The 20898-nt window shown below is 35.5% G+C and overlaps 2 protein-coding genes and 1 long non-coding RNA gene across 7 annotated transcripts; 2 read left to right on the top strand and 1 right to left on the bottom strand.

Annotated features, from left to right (window-relative positions):
• The first annotated feature begins 927 nt into the window (after positions 1–927).
• Positions 928–8232, top strand: LOC18421531 (ArgH (DUF639)). 4 transcript variants are annotated; one of them, XM_088861943.1, is made up of 10 exons: positions 928–1026; positions 1396–1630; positions 2732–2839; positions 3624–3793; positions 4732–4865; positions 5045–5225; positions 5381–5936; positions 6686–6798; positions 6873–7116; positions 7843–8232. In XM_088861943.1, the coding sequence occupies exons 1-10, from the start codon at positions 977–979 to the stop codon at positions 8059–8061; spliced, it is 2010 nt and encodes a 669-aa protein (XP_088718069.1). In that variant the 5' UTR covers positions 928–976; the 3' UTR covers positions 8062–8232. The 4 variants fall into 4 exon arrangements, with proteins under 4 accessions (XP_088718069.1, XP_088718073.1, XP_088718071.1 ...); XM_088861947.1 differs by having other exon boundaries at positions 2732–2850; XM_088861945.1 differs by lacking the exons at positions 928–1026; positions 1396–1630; positions 2732–2839; positions 3624–3793 and adding an exon at positions 3858–3971.
• Positions 8233–10499: 2267 nt separating this feature from the next.
• LOC18421530 (HSP20-like chaperones superfamily protein) lies at positions 10500–18678 on the bottom strand. Of its 2 annotated transcripts, XM_011626613.3 has the most exons (6): positions 18275–18678; positions 13133–13316; positions 12104–12266; positions 11569–11609; positions 11389–11434; positions 10500–10707 (listed from the first exon to the last, which is right to left on the bottom strand). In XM_011626613.3, the coding sequence occupies exons 1-6, from the start codon at positions 18277–18279 to the stop codon at positions 10673–10675; spliced, it is 474 nt and encodes a 157-aa protein (XP_011624915.1). In that variant the 5' UTR covers positions 18280–18678; the 3' UTR covers positions 10500–10672. The 2 variants fall into 2 exon arrangements, with proteins under 2 accessions (XP_011624915.1, XP_088718074.1); XM_088861948.1 differs by lacking the exon at positions 11389–11434.
• LOC148783007 (uncharacterized) lies at positions 13255–17886 on the top strand. The gene is made up of 3 exons (XR_016052043.1): positions 13255–13348; positions 17295–17373; positions 17468–17886. It is a non-coding gene; the product is annotated as an uncharacterized LOC148783007 (long non-coding RNA).
• Positions 18679–20898: the final 2220 nt, after the last annotated feature.

Genomic DNA, 20898 nt, shown 5'->3' with positions numbered 1-20898 from the left:
ACCTTTAATTTATGTTTGCTTATGCAATTTTTCTTTAATTATTGTTGAGTTTGCTTCAGCACTACTAAAGTTTGGACCCACGATTTTGGATCCAGATCTTCGATTTGGATGAGAATCTGTTGGAACAAACCAATTCTGAGATCATATATGCCCCCACTTCAACTTATCTTATATAATTTTTTAATTTTTTAAAGCTTATCAACAATTTTTAAAGTCACATCTAATTCCCTACTCTATAAACCTCTATTTTTTTTATTTGTTTTTTATTTTTTATACTTTTTAGAATACCAATTCATACCGATCTAAACCTGATCTAAATGGCCAATCCCACTATCCGAGATGAAGCTGCTGGTGAAACGCCATCCCACAAACCACGATATTTAACTATATGGAAAATCGTTTCATGCAGGCTTGACCGCATTTACATATGTGGTCCAAAAAAAAACTGTAAAGCATCCATCTTAAAGGTGGATGCAAGTAGATGTTCCATCTAAAAATAATTGAAACTAACGGTCCAAATATTTTTTTATTAAAATTATTATTTTTAATTTTTAAAATTTATTTATTTATTTATATTCTTGATCTACATGTTAGAGATTACATGTTTACTCAATGACGTCTTAAAATCAATCGCAAAAATAAATTTATCAAGAGGTCCGCATTTCTATAGGGTTGGGCTAATAGAAACCGCGTCCTTAACGCACTCCACATATAAATCGGGTGCAGTCGTACCCGCACTAATACAACGGATCCTATAATAATGTCATAGTTAAGCGCGCTTAGGATGGGCGAATGCTCCAAAGATCCACATGTAACGAGTTGGAGCCCCCAGATATACACGTGTACGCAATGCCTATGTGGATTGAAGTGGGAGAACCACGTGGCATTTGCTCCCGTTAAAAGCACACTGTAATGTTAGCCATGGCTGAAACATGCAATTCTCCCTCTCCCCAAAAACTTGAAAACAAAAAAGAAAATGAAGCATCTTTCCACCATCGCCAACTCTGTGCTCGAACAATGTTCAGTGTACTCTCTCTCTCTACTGTCTTACTGAATCATATAATGCCTCTCTCTCTACTGAATCATATAATGCCTCTCTCTACTCTCTCATTGAATCATATAATGGCTCTCTCTCTCTCTCTACTGTCTTTTCATATAATGCCTCTCTCTCTTCTACTCTCTCATTGAATCATATAATGCCTCTCTCTCTCTCTCTACTGTCTCTCTCTCAATCAATCGATCAATTTTCTCAAATTGGAAGTGTGAGTCTTCTAATTGAGGAACCGTGATCGTTTGAAATATTCTTCGACCTTTTTCTTTTTCCTTCCTTTTTTTTGAGAGTTTTTTTGTGTGTGTGTGCACGCGCATAAAAACTCATAAGAAACATATTCTCAGGATCATAGGAGTGCATTTAGAAGATCTCAATGAAGAGTTTGAGAGAGGTTATAAAGCAGGCGGAACAGATGACTGTTACTCGAGAAAATTTTTCGAATTTTGCAGCTCAAGGGCGCTATGTGCCATTTGCAGACGCATGGAATTCAATATATCTGAGAGCTCTTTTAGTCGGCTCACCTTCGATATGATGCTGGCTTGGGAGAACCCAAGCTCTTTGACTGAAGAATCTTATATGGTTCTTGCATATTCTTCTTTATCATACTTATTACAGCTTTTATTTGTTTCTCTTAAATAGTCTTATTTAGCATGTCTTAATTTTGGACAAAAATAAAAGTTTTGGGCCATTTTATTTTATGAAGTTTCTCTAAGAATCCAATTCTAGACTAGCAAAGCGCATCTTAAAAATCCACATGAAAGATTGTTCCAATGCTGGAAACCCTATCAAACTGGATTCCAAGTCCTAAAGATAGTGCATCTCTCAAATATTATCATAACCATTCATATTCAAGATTTTTAAGTGTTTATAGATCTGCTCAATTTGTACCATGTTAGAAGATTAAATTTTATAATTAGGGGCGGGAATGGTTTTTTAAGCTATGGTAGAGGTTGCTGGCGCCGGAACTGCATGTTCTGGTAGGGTTTGGAACGATTTTTAGTGGGAGGACATGTAAATTTGCTCAATTTCATTGTCCCTTGGCTATTGTCTGTGAGTGTAGAAAAACAATGGAATAGAATTAAAGAGGCTTTGCTAGGAATGATTGTGGCTCGAGTCTCTTTTGGGGCACATTTGTATGCAAGAACGAACTCCTTTTGAAAATTCTTTCCCATTGAACTGCAGCTTACCAATGTTTGTTTCATGGGAAAGCGGTGAATAATTTGGCTACGACATTCTTAAGAGACTAGAACATACGTGTATTTAATGTTAGAAGAAAAAAAAAGATTTGGAAAACCCTCTCCCCTCCTCTACCATTGAGGTATAGACTTTGTAGTTGAAACTAGCTTTTGTAGATATTGTGACCAGTGTTTTTAATCCATGGAACAACTTTAGAACATGTAATGTTGGACAATGTCATCTTCCCTCACTATAACTAGTTTATGTTGAAGAGTGAAGAAAGGAGGGCTAAGAGCAATATTTCAAAATTTGTTCGACTGAGTCAGAGCAGATCACCCTGTTGTGCAGTATTTTTTGAATTTTCTTGTTAAATATTTTCAGCTTGGGCTTCTACACCTGTGTCAGAACCCAAACCCAAACATTTCAAACGTTGCCAAAGAGAGCTTTTTTGTGCTTTTTTTTTTTTTAATTTAATTGTGTGAATCATTAATCATGTTTATACAGGAGAATGTAGCAAAGGAAAGGGAAGAAAGGATGAAGCCACCAAATGGAGGAGTGCAAGAGGCCATAGAAGATATCCCTCTCTTCTACTCTGATTTGATGCCCCTACTTGTGAGTTTAATGTACGCATCCCTGTGCATCGATAAACACACAAATTAAACACTTGTTTGCTTACACACAGATGAAATTCTACAAGGAATGACCTTTAGAAATGTCTAATTTATTAATTTAAGGGCATTATTGCCAAATTTGTGATTGGAAGTATACTATTTTCTGCTTCTTTCACAATTGTGAGACAAATCAAGTTTTACTTTTTTTTTCTACATTGGAAAAGCTATAATTAGAGTGACTTCTCGATGTTGAGTCTTGAATGTTAAATAGAGGCAATATAGTTATTAATTTGTGTTATAATATAAGCAGTCATATTTGATAGTTGGGAGGTTCAAGGACTAGAGATCAAAGATTTTCTTTTCATTTATACCAAAAGGGTCTTCCACAACATGTGGGGATTTAAGAGGCCTCTATAAAGTCTAACTAGCTGTTCGGCTTGTTTCGGCGTTTCTTTTAGTTGTAGTTTTATTTGGAAATAAGTAATTTCAGAAAGAAAATTTAATTTTGAGTTCATGAAGACTCCTTATCAAATCGATGGCCATTGTACAACAAAGATAGCACACATAGACTTCAATTTTTTTTGCGTGAATTCGAATTTATTTTATGATAATTCTTTATTTCTATAAGAGATCTAAATGTGCCCAAAAATTGGGATCCTATGGATCTCTACTTTTCAATTGTCTATTTGCATGATGTAATAAGTACCCTCTCTGTAGCCCTACTGTTTTTTATTTGCTAAAGTGTCAATTTTATTGAACACTAATATCAATTCTGTTCTCTTTAGGTTGATGATGAGCGAAATATCGGTGAAGACGCATTTGTCTGGTTTAGCAGTGTGATCCCTTTAGCAGCTGATATCTTGAACGCTCGATTTGCATTTGAAACCTTAACAGCTTCAACGACTGGCCGGCTTCATTATCCAGCTTATGACCGGTTTTTCAAAGAAATTGACAAGTAATGAAAGTTATCCTTTCATAAGGTTTATGCAATATTATGATCACCTAAAAGCATGCATCCATCTATGCTTCTCTCTCCCTAGAGCAATTCCCTTATGCAACAATGAAACACGAGTTGTGTGTGTTTAGAAGTGTCTGATGAGGCATTGCAAGAGAGACATCAACCGTCTGAAATTGTACGTGGACATGAAAACAGGTGTTGCAATATGCATCTCTAATGTTCGTTTCTTAGGATTCACAGATACAACATGTTTGCAGTGTACACACGAGTCCATATATTGGACAAACAAGACACTCATGTCCTCATACGAGTCTGGGCTAAAACCATGAAAGATGACTTGGATAGGTTCTTATATCTGTATCCCTGATACAGTCTATGAAATTTTCAAGGGCATATACAATTGTCCATGCACATTTTGGGGGGGTACATAATTTAAAAAAACGTGTGTTGGTATTATCATCATTATCATTTGAGCTTTATTCCAACTATTTGAAGAGAATGTGTGTATTATTTGTATCTCAAAATTTTCTTATTTTGGGATTGGCAATTACGGTATGGATTGTGTGGGCACTTACAAACATCACTTATTTCCATATACAAGACGTGTGTGGATGAGAAGACACATGCTTTGATTCTTGAAACAGATTCTCGTATTCACGTCGTTGAGAGATAATCTCTATAGAGGTCTTCAAGTGCATGTGCGAAGTGCATTTTTGCACAATTGGGAGGTATAATTTTCGTTCAAAAGTCTGGAAAATTGAGGTTTGGAGCATTAAATACTTGACAGAAAACATCTATGGCATGACCTCATGAATTTTAATGTCTTTTTCTTTTGAAGTTGTATTTCATTGTCATCTTAGCCAGGTTTCATTAAGGAAAAATAGAAATAAGTGTCACCTCTGGCAAAATTCTTATAATAAAAATTGTTGGCCCAGGTGCATCAAGTACTTGCAAAAACCAGAAACACCAACATGTGCGGAGTTGGCTGAAGATGAGTTCATATTACATGTAGAGGGAACCGCAATGACCCAAAGAGTGGTACGCCATATTGGCGGCACCAGTTGGCCAGGTAACCCCCCATCTCTCTCTCTCTCTCTCTCTCTCTCTCTCTCTCTCTCTCTCTCTCTCTCTCTCTCTCTCTCTCTCTCTCTCTCTCTCTCTCTCTCTCTCTCTCTCTCTCTCTCTCTCTCGTTTAGAAACCATCATCTTACATGAGGTCCCAAATATACTTGGGATGAATTTTTTTAGGACGGCTCACTTTGACGAACTCCGCTCTGTACTTCGAGGCATCGGGGGTAATATCATATGAGGATGCTATAAGGATCGATCTTTCTGAACAGGGTGTAGACTATCTTATTATGCCATCTTCAACAGGTCCTTGGGGTGCTCCAATTTTTGACAAAGCCATGATTTATAAGTCCTCAAAGTTGTAAGACACTCTCTCTCTCTCTTTCTCTCTCTCTCTCTCTCACAATGAAGGAATTTTTGCATTTTTTTTCTTGACACGGCCATGATTCATAAGTCCTTGCAATTGTAAGCCTCTCTCTCTCTCTCTCTCTCTCTCTCTCTCTTTCAAATTCGTAGGCAGGAAGGGGTAGTGTTCGAGTTCCCGGAGATGACGAGCTCCACGAGACGAGATCACTGGCTCACACTGATAAAAGAAGTCACCTTACTGCACCAATTCTTAGCAAGGTTCAAGATAGAGTCTCGCCTTCAAAGATGGGAGGCCCATGCAAGAATGATACTCGGGATTGTAAGACTCCATGCAGCAAGAGAAATGCTTAGAATTTTTCCACCCATCCCTACTAATTTCTTGATCTTCACCTTATTTGATGAGTCACCAAAAGGTGATCTTGTGCTTGATGAATTAGCAAATGGGTTAAGGCAAACCAATAGTATACACCCATGTTCCCCGACTTCCATATTGAGGAGCATGAATGTGTGTCCTCCATATGTGTGGAGTATGGGAATTGAAGAGAAGATGGAGACAAGTGTAGGGCCTGAGGTTGCTGAGGATCTTGCATCATTGGAGAGTACTATTAGCCAAGTGAGGGAGGAAGCTAAAGAGATTGAGATTGCAAAGGCCAGTGTTGAAGGGCTCAAAGAGGAGGGGATTACTGATAGTATTATTGTTCTCCAGGTCTCTCTCTCTCTCTCTCTAAGAGTCCGATCCAGATTGCTGGATCAGCAGTTTGGTGTACAACATGACTGTCTTTAAGTTCCATTCTAGGGGACCCTTTCCTATTGATTTACCCTTAAAAAAAAAATCACCTTAATCTTGGAAGGACAAGAAATAGCCAGGGAGAAGTGAGAACTTGTAATGCATGATTGGTTCGCGTGAAAATATATCCTGAACAATGTTTTCACGTGAAAATATTCTCTCATGTGGTTAGGTATAAGAATATTTTTGTTGCCTGATGAACAGATTCAGATCAATCTGTGTTAAAATATTTCTATACTTAGCGAAATGAAGGAATTTTTTAACATGAAAATATTTTTCAGAAAATATTTTCATGTGAATGAAACGTGCCCGTAGTACGCCACTCGTTATCCTAAAAAAATTATTTTCCTATCAAAAAAAAAAATCAAGAACTTGTTCCTATGTATGTTTGATGATTTATTATACGGTTTTGTGAGGCTGCTTCCCACTCTCGTAGAGAGTATTCTTACGGGCCTTAAAAGTGTGTAGGTTGAAACTAATCCTTATATGGACTTCTCGAGTTAAAAATACATAAATATAAGTCTATAAATTAGTTAAATATATAGGGCGAACTTGCTGATTCAGTTGAATCAGTTATCTATTCCCATACGGATTGAGAATCCCTGATTTGATCAGGAATCTTTTAACCATTTTTCGAACCATTTTAACATGGTGTGTGGTTCATGTAGGAGCTGCTGAGTCCATTGAGAGGTGTCTGGCAATGGTTTCAAGCAGTATTGAAGTGGGAAAGACCAACAATTACTCTTTTTGTGCTAGCTACGAGTTTACTGATCATCTACAAGTAAGCATCTCTCTCTCCCCCCTAAGTGAGCCCCTCTCTCTCTTGTAATTGAAAAATTGAGGTTTTCCTTTTAGGGAATGGATTTGGCCTGCACTAGCTGCTATTTTGGTGTGGATGGTGGGGTTGATGTTGTGGGTTCGGCGGAAGCGAGTTAGAGATAAATGCAAGGAAATAGTGATATGCACTTCATCAGACCAAACCCCCATGGAGAGCATAGTCTCTGCTCAACATGCTCTCCACCAGTTCTACAACATCGTTCAGACTACCAATATTGCCATCTTAAAGAGTCGCTCTATTTTCGAATCAAGGGCTCCCAAGGTCTCTCTCTCAACACTCCCCCTCTCTCTCAAAAACAGGGGTGTAAACAGGTCGATTCAGTTCAAGTCCAAGTCGATCCCCACCCCGGACCTCAACCTAGACCCAATTGGGTCGTACTTGGATCCAGGTTAGGTCCAGGTCATAGGAACGTAATCTAGGTCGAGATAAAAGAGAAGAAATTTTATTGGAGGAACAAGATTCTTGTAGTCATGATATTTTTGGTAATATAAAAATAATCTCAGTAATATATGGCTATACATATTAATTATAAGGTATACAATGAGATCATTTACTTTTAGTATAAGGTGGTCACAATTTAATCTTGACCATTGGATGTGAAATTAGAAATTAGATGGCTATATTTATTCCATTGATCAAGCTCAAACTTCAAAAGAAAATAAATTTTCTTGAACTTATACACCCAAGCTAGCAGATTTTTTCAAGTCGGTTGTACATAATTGTAATTATGACCACCTTGTATAAAAGGTTAATGGTCTCTACACAATCTCATTATACATAGAGATATCACTTGGGTAGGGTTGGGCCCAGGTCAAACAACTAGGCTGGACCAATGGAGTTTAATATCTAGGTCTAAACCCGGGTCAGGTCGAGTCAACCTGTTTACAACCCCAACACTCGAGGGTTCTCTCTCTCTCTTCTAGAGCATGATATACAGGTGCACTTTTCTAATGCATTGATTGCGTGTTCGATTTGGTGGCATTTCAGCACACTAATATGGTGATGTGGGCAATGGTTGGGATGGCTATTGTGCTCATAGTTGTGCCCTTGAAATATTTGTTGATGGGGTTACTCCTATATGTAGTGTACATGAACTCCAAGGCTGGTAGATCCATGTCTATGAAGCAAAGCAATAAAAGACTCAAGGCATGGTGGGATTCCATCCCTGTTGTTTCCGTTCGCACCGTCAGCGGCCCCTGTAACTAAGCGCTTATATTCTCTCTCTGTGTCTCTTGCATATGTGACTAATGTGCTGTAGTCTCTCTCTTTCTCCACCCATGTAATATGTTTTGCTTGGTTTTAAATCTTTGTTCCCCCATGTAACTAAAGTTGTTTCGAATTCTTGTATGAATTGAGAATGGGTGAGTGTTGGTGGTAGTATCAATGGTTGATGAAGTATCTAATTTCATTCTCACAAAAAAAAAAGAAAAAAAAAATAAGGGGCCTAATCTCCACTTAGCTTTTGTTTGTTTTTTTATATGATGTGATTATGCTCCTCTCCCTATTTCTGTCTCTCTCTCCCCCAACTCTTTTCTTTTATGGCTCTGTGATGCTTACATGTGATAACTCTTATATAGGGAGGTGTCATCTCTCCCGTGTATGTTTCACTATGTATTCTCTCTCTCCCAATTCTTTTCTTTTATGGCTCTGTGATGCTTACATGTGATAACTCTTATATAGGGAAGTGTCATCTATCCCGTGTATGTTTCACTATGTATTCTCCCGCGTTCAGATGCCTTGCTCAATTTAATTTATTATGTTAAAAGTTGAGTTATTAATGCAACTAAGGTCGGATGGTTTCCCGTATGGTTTCACTATTTAATTCTCATAATTACTGACTCATTCTAGGGATTTTGACGTCTTATATCATGGGGGATATATTTGTTATCATATTGGCTTAATAAAATCAATTACAATAATAAATAATTATTTATTGGAAAAAGTTTATATATCCTTATAATGTAGTATTAGGGATCTCAAAAATCCACCTTATAATGTAGAGCTATGGATGTGGATGTGCATCGATGTATGATCATGAAAAATAAAAATATTTTTTAAGTTTAAAAAATAGTTCGTTTTACGATATATTATCTACACCATCCATTTTCAAAATTTTCATATGTTTATAGATCTTTTTTATTTTAATAAATTTTATAATTAGATATAAAAATAGATTTTGAAATAATCTTAAGATCATTTTACATCAAAATTATATATCATGATAAAATTTGTAGGTGCACCTTGGCTCTACAACTACGGATGCATCATGCCACCTATTTATTTGATGTCTATTTGAGCATCTGATGACTTGTATACTTGTATAGATACTTAATGCCAACTACACCTTTATTTATTTGATGTCTATTTGAACATCTGATGACTTGTATACTTGTATAGATACTTATGACTTAGATAGTTGTAATATAGGAGTTTATTTTTATTTTTTTGAAAAGTTTTCTATGGTAAGCTTTCTATGTTTCTCCTACAACATAAAACTTATATATTTCTTTTTATCAAACCGTCCATTTTGAATGGACGGTTAAGATTGCTCCAATTACAATGTCACGGCACTATTTTATTTTTAATTGTTTTATAAACTATTTTGACGCCAAATTTTGTACGTCCAATCTTCTATTAAACTTGTACTAACAAAAAGTATAAAAAAAAAAATTTTCAATAAAATAAAAGGATCAAAATATCTTTGAAAGTTTCATGGAGTATTTTGATCATTATATTTTATTGAAAAATTATTTTAAATATTTTTTATAAATGCGTCTTAATGAGAAGATGGCACGTACTAAATTTCAAATTAATACAATTTATATAAAAAAATTAAATATAAAATACTTTGAGATGTCGGATATAAGATCAAATAGTGAGTGGTTCTTTTGATCAAAATTGAACGGCTGGATGGTAGGTTGGATGACTGGATGGTAGGAGAAATATAGATCTTTTATACTTTAGGGGAAGTATAGAAACTTTGCCCCCATTTCTTATCATAGTAATATGTTGGAAGCACTTAATTTTAACTGCAAGTAAAAGAAACAACTAAAAATAGTAGTTAAAATAAAAATTTACGAAATTTCAATTCAAAAAAGGATGCCGATCTAACAGATACTGCAAACACACATTGGAAAAAGTTCTTTTTTCTCTATATCCATGCATCTCAAATCTCAAAGTTGAGATGATCAAATAGAAGGTTTTTGAACTGTATAACATTTTTTTCTACTCGATGTTTGAGGTATACTTATATAGTATTAAGTTTGCAACTTTAAATAATATTTTTTAATTAAATAATATTATACATGCTAGTAAATGTCAGAATTAAATAAACTAATATTATGTGAAGTGTATTAATTCTAGATGAGATAATCTGCTATAAAATTACTTGTTAAATAGGCTTTATGATATTATTCTGTCGTACTAATTTGATCCATATCGGTTAGTTTGATCTCTCTTACTACATTTAGTTTGAGGTTTGATCTCTTTTACTGCATACATTTATGGTGTGTTGTTTTTGGAAAAACTGAAACCATTTTTGGGAGAAAGGGAGGAATGCGAATGTAAGAGACTAGCTTGAGCTTGGTTTCTATGGTGGCATATGGAGAGAGAGAGAGAGAGGTTAAACAGAGAGAGAGCAGCAGTTAAGAATCACTTTCGAGTCGCCAAGACTAAGGAAATAAAGAACAATTCACATAACTGTCACACGTATGGATTTTGGGGGTTAGGTTTGTATGGACAGAAACGAGATTCGAGGTCAGTTTCCTTTCTATTTCTTCCTATCTGTTTTTACCTTGTCATCCTCTAGGCCAACACCTCAATCATCCCGTGCATTCTGTAAGTCCGGGAGATCTGTACATATGTGGCAAAGAAACATATAAGCTTAAGAAAAATATAAGCTTTGAAACCCTAAAAAAGTAAAAAATAAATATGAAAAATCCCAATCGTTCTACATATTGTGCTAAGGCTCCGAATGCTACCTCAATAATACAGAGGTCTCATTGATGCCAAATTTAGCATTTGAGGCTCAACACGTATATATCTCAATCAGTGTTATTGCCACCGGAGTGGTTAAGGACCGGTTGCACCAGCATCCGGTGCCTAGGTTTATTTGGCTTAAGAGTAAAACTAAGTTTCCCAAAAATGAGTAAAGAGCAATATTTGACCATCTAGGTTGGCAAAAAATGGGTTAAGAGCAATATTTGACTTTTGGATAGAGTGGGTTGTTGAAAATATGGTCCAACCAGTTTGATAGGTGGTAAAACCACTTTTAACTGTACAAAAATACCTAACCAGTTTGGTGGCCTGTCCATTATTATTAGAACTCAATAGTAAGATGGGTTATTAATGCCAACTTTTGACATTTTACTTCGATATCTCTCCATTCTCTCATATGCTACCTCAGTAGCCGTCAATAGTAGATGAAGGTTACTAATGCAAAATTGGGCATTTGAAGCTCTCTCTCTCTCTCTAAGCTTGTGCGACTGCAGTAAATATCTTATTCGGAGATAGGATTAGAGGTTGTCGACTTACAGAGTAATCCTTCATCTTCACTGCTTTCATCATCTGCTTCATACTTCTGCATCAAAGATGATGTTTGTATGAAGACATTTTCAAAAGCGAAGATATTAGCTGCCTAGAACTTTAAATGACAGACTTTTACAAGAGCAAAGCCCAAGCCAGGAGAAAAGAATGGCATCATGGATTTCGTACCTTGGTATTCTCTTGGTCTCCGCTGAATGCCAGTGTATCAGCTGCAAAGTAAGACCAATAAGCTTTCCTGATAATACTCTCTCTCTCTCTCTCAGAGACCAACAGTAATCATTCCGATAATAAACCCCCTTCTCTCTCTCACACACACACACACATATACGCAAACAAAAGGAGTGAATACTTGTTTATAAATTTCCACCAGACTTTTGTTCACCCATCTCTAAGCTTTGTCTGCCTAAACTAGGCCTACTGCACTTACTTTGGTACTAAAAGTCACATATTCTACCATAAGTTCATAACACTTGCAGACAATTTCATCCCAACAAGTATCATATTCTACCCTATCTCTCTCTCTCTCTCTCTCTCTCTCTCTCTCTTGGAGTTAATGTTTATTAAGTTCCAACCAACCTTTTGTTCACCCTTCTCAAAGCTTTGTCTACCTAATCTAGGTCTACCCATGCATTTAATATGTTTCCAATAAGTATCATATTCGTCCTTGCCTCTTAGATGTGTCATATTCTTTCCTAATACTTACTATTTATTGCCTCTTCCTCATCCTCATCACACCACTTGTTCCAATCAACTTTGATGTATGGAGCTGGCTTTCCATCTGATTTCACAAGCCTTGGCCACCAACCCTCCTCCTTTTTTTGGATGACACAGAGTATATTCCTCAATCCAAAATTTGATTTGTTACTCTGCACATCATGTAGAATTTCCAAGAAAGTGAGAATTATGGCAAGAGCTCTCGTAAAATATGAGAATTATAATAGGAATTCTTAAATTAGATGGATCAAGAATTATAACAGCTCTTTACAATGGGAACATCCATAGGATTTGACAGATGTCCTTGCTTCTTATTCTTGGATGACATGAGGTTACAAGTAAAAAAGCCAATAAAATAATAACTTCGACAAAGAATGCCAATTATTTTAAGCATGAGAAAGTACATACTACATGGTATACAAAGCTATATTCTCCTGGGGTCATCACTATCTAAATAGAATGATGGATGGAAAACCCCATTCTCTTTGGGTCATCACCATCCAATGGAATGACAGTATGAGAAAGACAGCAAGTGAGACCGTGATTGGTGTCATGTCCAGTTTTGGTTGGTCCCACTCTCTCGATCACCATTCCTCATTTCATTGGACAGTAATTATGACACTCTTGGGCAGCATGCTTTCCCTTTCAATTCATCAGGAAAATATTAAAATAACTAGAATTTTATTCCTAGTTACAAATATTAGAAACCGTAGATACTTCAAAATGGGTCCCCCTTATCCATACCAGTTACTCTCTAAGAATGCATGTAAAATCACACAAAATAAAAGAATTTAACAATTCTACAGCTGTATCGATGCACCACAGCCCACGACTCAGCAAGACTAACATTATATTAATTTCCAGGAAATCTTTAGTTCCTAGGCTGTTATATGAGCTTTCAGCAGATTGTTATACAAAGCTAAAATCAATGGAGAAACCCAAAAACAAGAGCCAACATGGCTGGCACTCAATTACAACATGCTTTTGCTTAGAGAAAACCAAAAAAAAAGAGACTCACCTCAGGAACTATTGGTCCATAAAGCTCCAGAGAGAAGTCGAAGGATTCATTGTTTCTCCCCTTTGCAGAAAATATGAATAACCCATGAGGCTCGGATTTAATAGAGATATCTTTTGCATCAGGTAAAGCAACAGTCACGTAAACTTTATCAGAACGCTGAGCCCAAAGAACTTCAGGGTTGCGACTGCAAGTAGCATCGAGACATCACCTTACCTCGTAAGTATTCCACCACATAAAGGTGGGTGCCACTTTATATTATAAACAAACGATCGGCAGATCCAAAACTTAATGATGGATATATATACGATCCAACATATACATACACATACACATACATATACCTGTACATATACAATATGCTCCCAGGGGAGCATAGTATACGTCTACTCCCTCGGTCAGAGACCTATATGGGAAGATTTTTTCAATCGGAAATTTTGGAACCACCCAAGTCTCTAGAACGATTATTTTCAAAAGAAAAAATTCGAATTTTGAGTTTTCTAGTTCTTTGATCTCACTCTCTAAAAATTAAACGGCGGCCTCTATTCAATTTTGAGACATTATTTTTTTCAAGTGCACAGAGAGAGCAATTTTTTTTATTGAGGCTACTCTATAGGTTGAAAAGGTTCCATCTCAAAATTTGGTGTTCTAAAATCAAATTTAGATTGGGATTTACCCGAGGGAGTAAATGAACAACTCCAGCGGGAACATCATATGTACATTATATATATATATAAAGAGAGAGATATGAGCTGTGTAAACACCAAATTTTATCTGAAGGAGCTTGCACAAATCACACAAATATAACAAAACAGTATACAACAGAGTGCTTAATCATAATACATACTCAAAAATACATACCACAAGCAAAGTAGAGTTTGCAATCTAGTTTCTGGCCATTAATGCTTGCCAAAATTTCCCTGATCATTAACAGCATGGTTACTTTTAATAGTTAGTGTAATAACACAATTGTAATTAAAAGGCATGGGTATGGAACAATTCATATTAACTATAATTCTGAACTATGTTAAACGGGTATCCTGGACAAGTCTGGTGCAGTAGTCACAAAATTTCGGTACAACACTGTGTATGAAAGGTCTGTACAGAATTGGCGATTTAGGGAGAGCGGGGTGAAGGTTACTGTATCACTAGGAGAGAGGGAAGGATGACCCCCTTCTCTGGCAAGGCAGTGATTGCTTGGGTGCTTCTCCATATTTTTGTAGTTTGGAGAATGTCATTGTGGGTGTTAAGAAATGTTTACAATAGTCATTTTGTCCACCAACACTTCCATTGCCTTTAAAACAACTTAAAATTTTGGCAAAGGCACAAGTGAAGAAATTAAATGTTGTAATGGGCCAGATGTATCACGAACTAATGGCATGGGCAGTTGTGCAGCTAGGAAAGGCGATAATGAAGTCAATAAAGAGATGGAAAGAGTCTGTGAAATATCCAGATGCTAAGTCACTCGACCAATCATTTCTTAAAAGTTTGGGCCATGTCCTTTTTTGCTTCGAAGAGGAATCGGTTGACAGAGAAGACAATGGGGGGATCAGTGGAAGAGGATTGTTTCCTGAGAGAACAAGGAGATCAACCTGATTCAAATTTACAACATGGATTCTGTACAGCTTCAAAAGAAAAAGGATTCTGGCAAAGCAGAGCAGTTGGACTCTAAAGTCAATCCGAATGGATTAGTCTTTCCAAGGAAGATTCTATCTTTCAATTTCATGTCATGAGGGATGCAACCTATGTCCGGTTCATACGATATCGCAGTATTTGGTGTTCTACGATTAACCTCTGAATAATGTGTAGATAACTTGATCCTTTAGATTCTTCTCTTCCTAGCAAACCAATTGGGGGAATCAGGAGCATCTAAAGACTGAGATCTTGCCCTGTGAGATGTCTAGGATGGCTCACCATGCTTCAATGGGACTTGAGCAGATTCAAGAGGAGCTAATTCCGAATCTTTTGAAATAGCGCTCAGTGCTTGTGTACTTCATTTACTGGCTTCAACCCTTGGATCAGGCTTTTACTCAGACATCAGGCCATTTAGGACTTAGACAAAGCGCTCACGGCTAGGAACTTGACTTCAAGTATCTAAGAGTGTAAAATCGCTCACGGCTAGGAACTTGACTTCAAGTATCTAAGAGAGTACTGTGAACTATTATCATGGGCAGGCATGGGGCCAGCAGTTACTGAGAACAAACTACACAAATAAAAAATGGGCCACCCCTAATGTGGCAGCTTGAGTACATAACAAACCACCATTGGTTCATCTCCTACAAGATAGCAAAGCAACATAGCTTCCACAATGTACAATAATGATGAAAGGGGAATAGGCAAGCTTCAACATTGACAAGGGCCCACCATGGAGATCGTATCACCCAGCTACGCATAAGCCAAAAGATAATTCCAGACTTCAGTAGAATAACAACAATGAATCAATATATGGTCCATGAACTCCTCTGCTTCCCAAGAAATTCAATTTAAATTGAAGCTTAGTCACCAATCAACAGTCCAAAAGGCGGTTGTGATCTTGTGTAGTGTTGAACAATTTTTTATTAAAAGACACTCCTAAAAAAGAGATATATGGACCAAGAAGAAAGCTCCCAACAATGAAAGCTACAACGCTATGGTGTGTGTATATATATATAGGGTTTTGTTACACTACACCACTTGTAGTGTATACCTTTAAAGTCCTCAATATTTTTGGACACTTAGATACCCTTATCCTATAGTATATTAACTTTTTGTCTAGGGGTATTTTAAGTAATTAGTCAAGGGTAAAGTAGAAATTCCTAATAGAAACAAAAGCATTTATGAATAATAGTGGACAATGACATCACCAACTTGGTGTGTAACATCACCCACATGGTGCATTAATTATTTTTTAACAACTATAGAATGCCACTATTTTCTTATAGAAATATCCATTCTACCCCTCTAAATGACCAAAACTGCCCCTGCTTGAAAATTTTTGTATTAAAATGCAAGGGTATCTAAGTATCCAAAAAATGTTGAGGACTTTAAGGGTATACACCACAAGTGGTGTAGCGTAACAAAACCCATATATATATATATATATATATATATATAGGCATAAACTATGTGCATAGAGATGCTTACTTAGTGATACATAGGCTAGTCGATATGATCACATGGGTAAATGTAGGGATGCAGTTGAATTTTCTTTGGAAGGCTGTCTTAAGTTGGTAGATGCTCCATTTTTCAACCTATTTGTTTTTCATAAGACAATGCATACTAAATGAACTTGTCCGAGTTTGGATACAAATAGCTGTAGTACAACATCCTGAGTGAACAAGGACATATCTCTAAAAATAGCAATCTGACTCTCTCTTTTGCATCCACCATACATAAATGATTAACGTAAAATATCATTTGGAACAACTATAAAATATTGAATATCTTGTTTAGCAAAGAAATTTCTTGCAAACTTTATTTTAGGCTTTGGTAATCCAGGTTTTGGGAAGGGAAACAAGGAATGGGTCCTACAGATAGAGATACTGAAATATTGGACCCATGCCAAAATAATTCATAGGCTAGTTTTTCTAGGACTTCTATAGTTATTTTAACAGATACGTGCTTGATTATGTGTATATTGTGTGTTTTGGCTGTAAGTGCCTGGTAAGTTATTTAGGGATATCTTGTCATTGCTTGTATACCCATAAAGGGCACAAATACATTCAGCCTAAATCGAAAGCCCCAAGTTATTCATAACTTCCTCTCTTTTTTCTTGCTAAGAAATTAGAATACTTCGATTTTTTGGGTAGTCCAGTGGCAGGATGCAAAATTGAGACGTAGCATTGGAATCACCCGTGTTCCTTTTCATCTCTCCTAAGTCTTAAGTTTATGTAATATTAGAGCCTCAATGAACTAAGGGAAACCCCAACTTTGGAGACTATTTGTAAGGTTCCTTTGAATTTTACAAACCTGTGCCTATGAACTTCACAATCAATGCATCACATTCACAATCAATGCATCACATTGGTCGTACACTAAAATGCGAAGATGTAATGATCTAGACGCCAATAACTTGGTGTTCCTGTTAATTGCATTTTAATTTTATTTTAAACTTTTTTTAACAGTTTTCTCATTATTTACATGTTACAAATTTCCAAAAGCTCATCCTTTTTTCTTTTTTTTTCAGCTGCCTCAATACAAAGAAATCAACTTTGGGAGGTTTCATAGAAAATGAGAAAATAGTTCTATGCCACTGTTCGGGTCAGGTATAATAAGAGAATCTCCTTGTGAATAGTGAGATGTTCTAGACTTTCTATAGCATCATTTCACAGTATGAACATATGCTTGGCTTCTCCACAGCTTGCTAATGTGATTAAATCAATGCTACGATTGTTACTTCCCATCCAGCTTTTCCTTAGCCGATTCAACAAACTGAAGTACATTGCCATTTTTCTCAAGATAAACTCAGTACAACAAGTGGAGTTTGAGAAAGGAAACATTTCAATGGGGTCTGGCAGTAAGGAGACAACAGTGGAGCATCCTAGTGCCCAATATACTCGTTAGGTCACAATTAACGTGTAATGGTGTTGTTGAACCCCTAACAGGGGGTCGAATAATATAAGACGGGTGTCAAACCCCAGCCACGTATAAATTACATGCGCGTGGGGACCTGTAGAAAGCTCGTCTCAGTGGGGAAGAGATGTTAGATTATGCATTTGTTATACATTTTCTGTTATTTGTCATCCATTTTCTATTTAAATTATACACTCTTATACAAATGCAATTTCAAATAACTCAGTACGCCCTATGTTCTTGTGATTAAAAAAGAAAAAATAAACAACCAAATCCATTTTCTATTGAGTGGATGAATACCACAAATCATACACACGATTAAGCAAATTATCATGGTCAAGTTTCGGCAAATACAAAACAAAATGCAACAGAATTAAGTGACTGTGAGTGTATAAATTTTAACAATGCAATAAAAAGGACAGCCAAAAAGAGAAATGGAACAAGCACATCTTTGAGATACAATATAATTTGAGAGAGAGAGAGCATTCCATTCACTTCAATTTGTCAACAGAGCAAATTTCCAAAACACACGCACAGTGTTAGAATCGTGTTCAACTTTCAAACAATTAACAGTGGGAGAGAAATATTCCCAACCTCATTTCTGTGACAGTAAGCACCCGATCTTTGGACAGCGACGCAGAAATCGTGGACTTAGAGAGAGAGAGAGAGGGGAAGAAATAATACGTGGGTTACAGGAGGGGGAGAAATTCGTGAGACACAGAGAGGAACAATATGGTTAAATAGAGGGGGGGATAAATTCGTGAGTTAGAGAGAGGAGAGCAAACCCTAAAGTGCAGGAAATAGAGTTAGAGAGAGAAACAATCTTTAAGACTGAAATACGAACATAGTTAGAGAGTGTAGAGGATAAAGTAGGGAGTTAGAGAGAGAGAAGAGACCGTATGCATAGACTGGACATGGATTTAGTATGAGAGGCGTGGCTCTGCCATGTCTGTTAAGGAAAACATTCTCTATTTCTCTCACCTCTCTCTCTTCTCCATAACAGTAACTAAAGTGCCTGATGAGAGAAAAAGCGAATAGTATTAAAATTCAAATTTACCAAAATGTCCTTGGAAATAAAATGGGATGAAATAGCCAAAAAAAAAAAAAAAGAGTGGGAATCAATTACAAAATCATGCCAAAAAAGCGGGAATCTAACTAAAGGTTCACATGTTTTCTTACTATAACTATTATTTTTGCTGTTTAAAATATATTTATTTTTTCGTATTCATGATCTGTACGTTAGATATTACATATCCTTAAAAATTAAGTCTTTAAAGTCCATCTCAAAAATAAATTTAATAAGAGACCCGCATTTTTAAGTATGCGGGTTTGGCCACATAGAAACCGGTCCAAATGTTATGCTCGTACCTAATTTAGATAATGTTCACTTTATTTTTGGCTCTTATGTGCCTCAAAAAATTAAAATTTTGGATTCTTAAAACACGAAGGTTTATTTGACAAAAAAATTATGCCTCAAAGATTAGCCATTTCCTATAATTTATTGTATATGTGACCACTCTATTAGCAATCTTTTTTAAAAAATAAAAAACGATATTGTCCTACTTCAAATCTTGAGAATCTAAAGTCTAAGATTTATATATATTAGATAAAACTTTGGAATATGAAAATCCAAAGTATTTTAATTGCACAAATACTTCAAAACTTTAAATCTTGAAGTCTTATTTGTCAAACTTAAAAAAAATCTGAAGAACTTTCGAACTAAAATATAATTAACTTTCAAGCTCTGGAGTATTTTCTTAACTGATATACTTTGAATTTTCAAATTTTAAATTATTAATAAGCCTCCTTACGATATAAATGATGAACTTTGGATTCTCAAAATATGAAGTAGGAGCAAAATTGTTATTTTAAAAATTTACGAACAAATTGGGTATAGACACAATGATATAAAAATTTATATAATTTTTTAATAACGGATTTGAGGAGTATATGTCACGCCTCAAGAATTTACAATACTGATATTTTTGAGATGTGACAGTCAAATTATATATACATCTCATTGATAGGATAAATTTATAGTGGCGAATTCTTACAAAGCAATAAAATAAAGTTTAAGCACAACTACAATATCTTCCGAAGTTGATCTTGACGAGCACTCAAAATAAAACCGCAATTATCCTTAAAAAATATTTACCATAATTTGATGAGTTTGGCTACTCAGTAAGTGATCATCATAATCCTAAAAATGATCATAATTGAAAGATATCACTATTTTCAAAAGCTTTTTCTAGGGTGGGAGTCATCATTTATCCTATTTAAATTCTTAATACACCTTATTATATTATTTTATTAAGTTACACCTCGTACATGAGGTGTAACAGTATACATGTGTAAATTACTTTAAATCATATTCCATCCTCCTAACATAGTGTATATTATATATTAGGATTAACTTGCCTCAAGTAGAAAATAAACCACTCAGTTTCTTATTTCCAAAAAATACTTACCTTGCATAATTGAGGCCATTATGATTTACTCTAGAAAAAATAGTGATCTTTACACGTATTTATGTGCATGATTTACATGTATTTTACGTTTCTAACGATTTAATTTTGTTGGACATATGGAAGTGAGCTGACAATAATGTCATATATTTATAATTTAATAATATAAACAACATTAACATCACGCACTAATTATGACTTGATAAATACATATCAGATTTGCCTCACGTCACCTCAATTTAAAATATGTGATAATGATTAGACAACATTGAATCTCCAAGTGCCGTTAGGAAGTTTAAATTTTGAAATGCTCATTCACATAAAGGGAAATTACAAATAGATTTTATACTTTACGTCCCAAACTAATATTTTTCATATTTAAACAAGTTAGTTTGAAACTTGAAGTCTTCAATCTAAGTTTGTTTACTATAAGCATTTGAAAACTTGAATTTTCAAACCAATCTAGATAAAAATATGCCTCGAATGATAATTAGATGTGTATTTTGAAAATAATAAAAATAAAAAAATAAAAAAGATACAAAAAAAGACACTCAAATATTAATTGTGAGAGACATTCTTTAGTGCATAAAATGAAGATAAATTTACACTCAAAACCCTAAATATTTGTTCTCCATTTTAAAGTTCAAAACCTTATTTGAGCTTTTTTTTCTATACGCAATAACGGATAATTGGGATCATAAATTTCTCTAAATTACTAGAGACATTAGGGTAAATTTCCCAAAAAAATTGGCA

The sequence above is a fragment of the Amborella trichopoda genome, chromosome 3 (assembly GCF_054954075.1).
Source record: "Amborella trichopoda isolate Santa Cruz 75 chromosome 3, AtrichopodaSantaCruz75HAP2 v2.0, whole genome shotgun sequence".
In the NCBI taxonomy this organism is placed as follows: domain Eukaryota; kingdom Viridiplantae; phylum Streptophyta; class Magnoliopsida; order Amborellales; family Amborellaceae; genus Amborella; species Amborella trichopoda.
The sequence above is the reverse complement of the archived record's forward strand: the minus strand, read 5'-3'. Positions and strand labels throughout refer to the sequence as shown.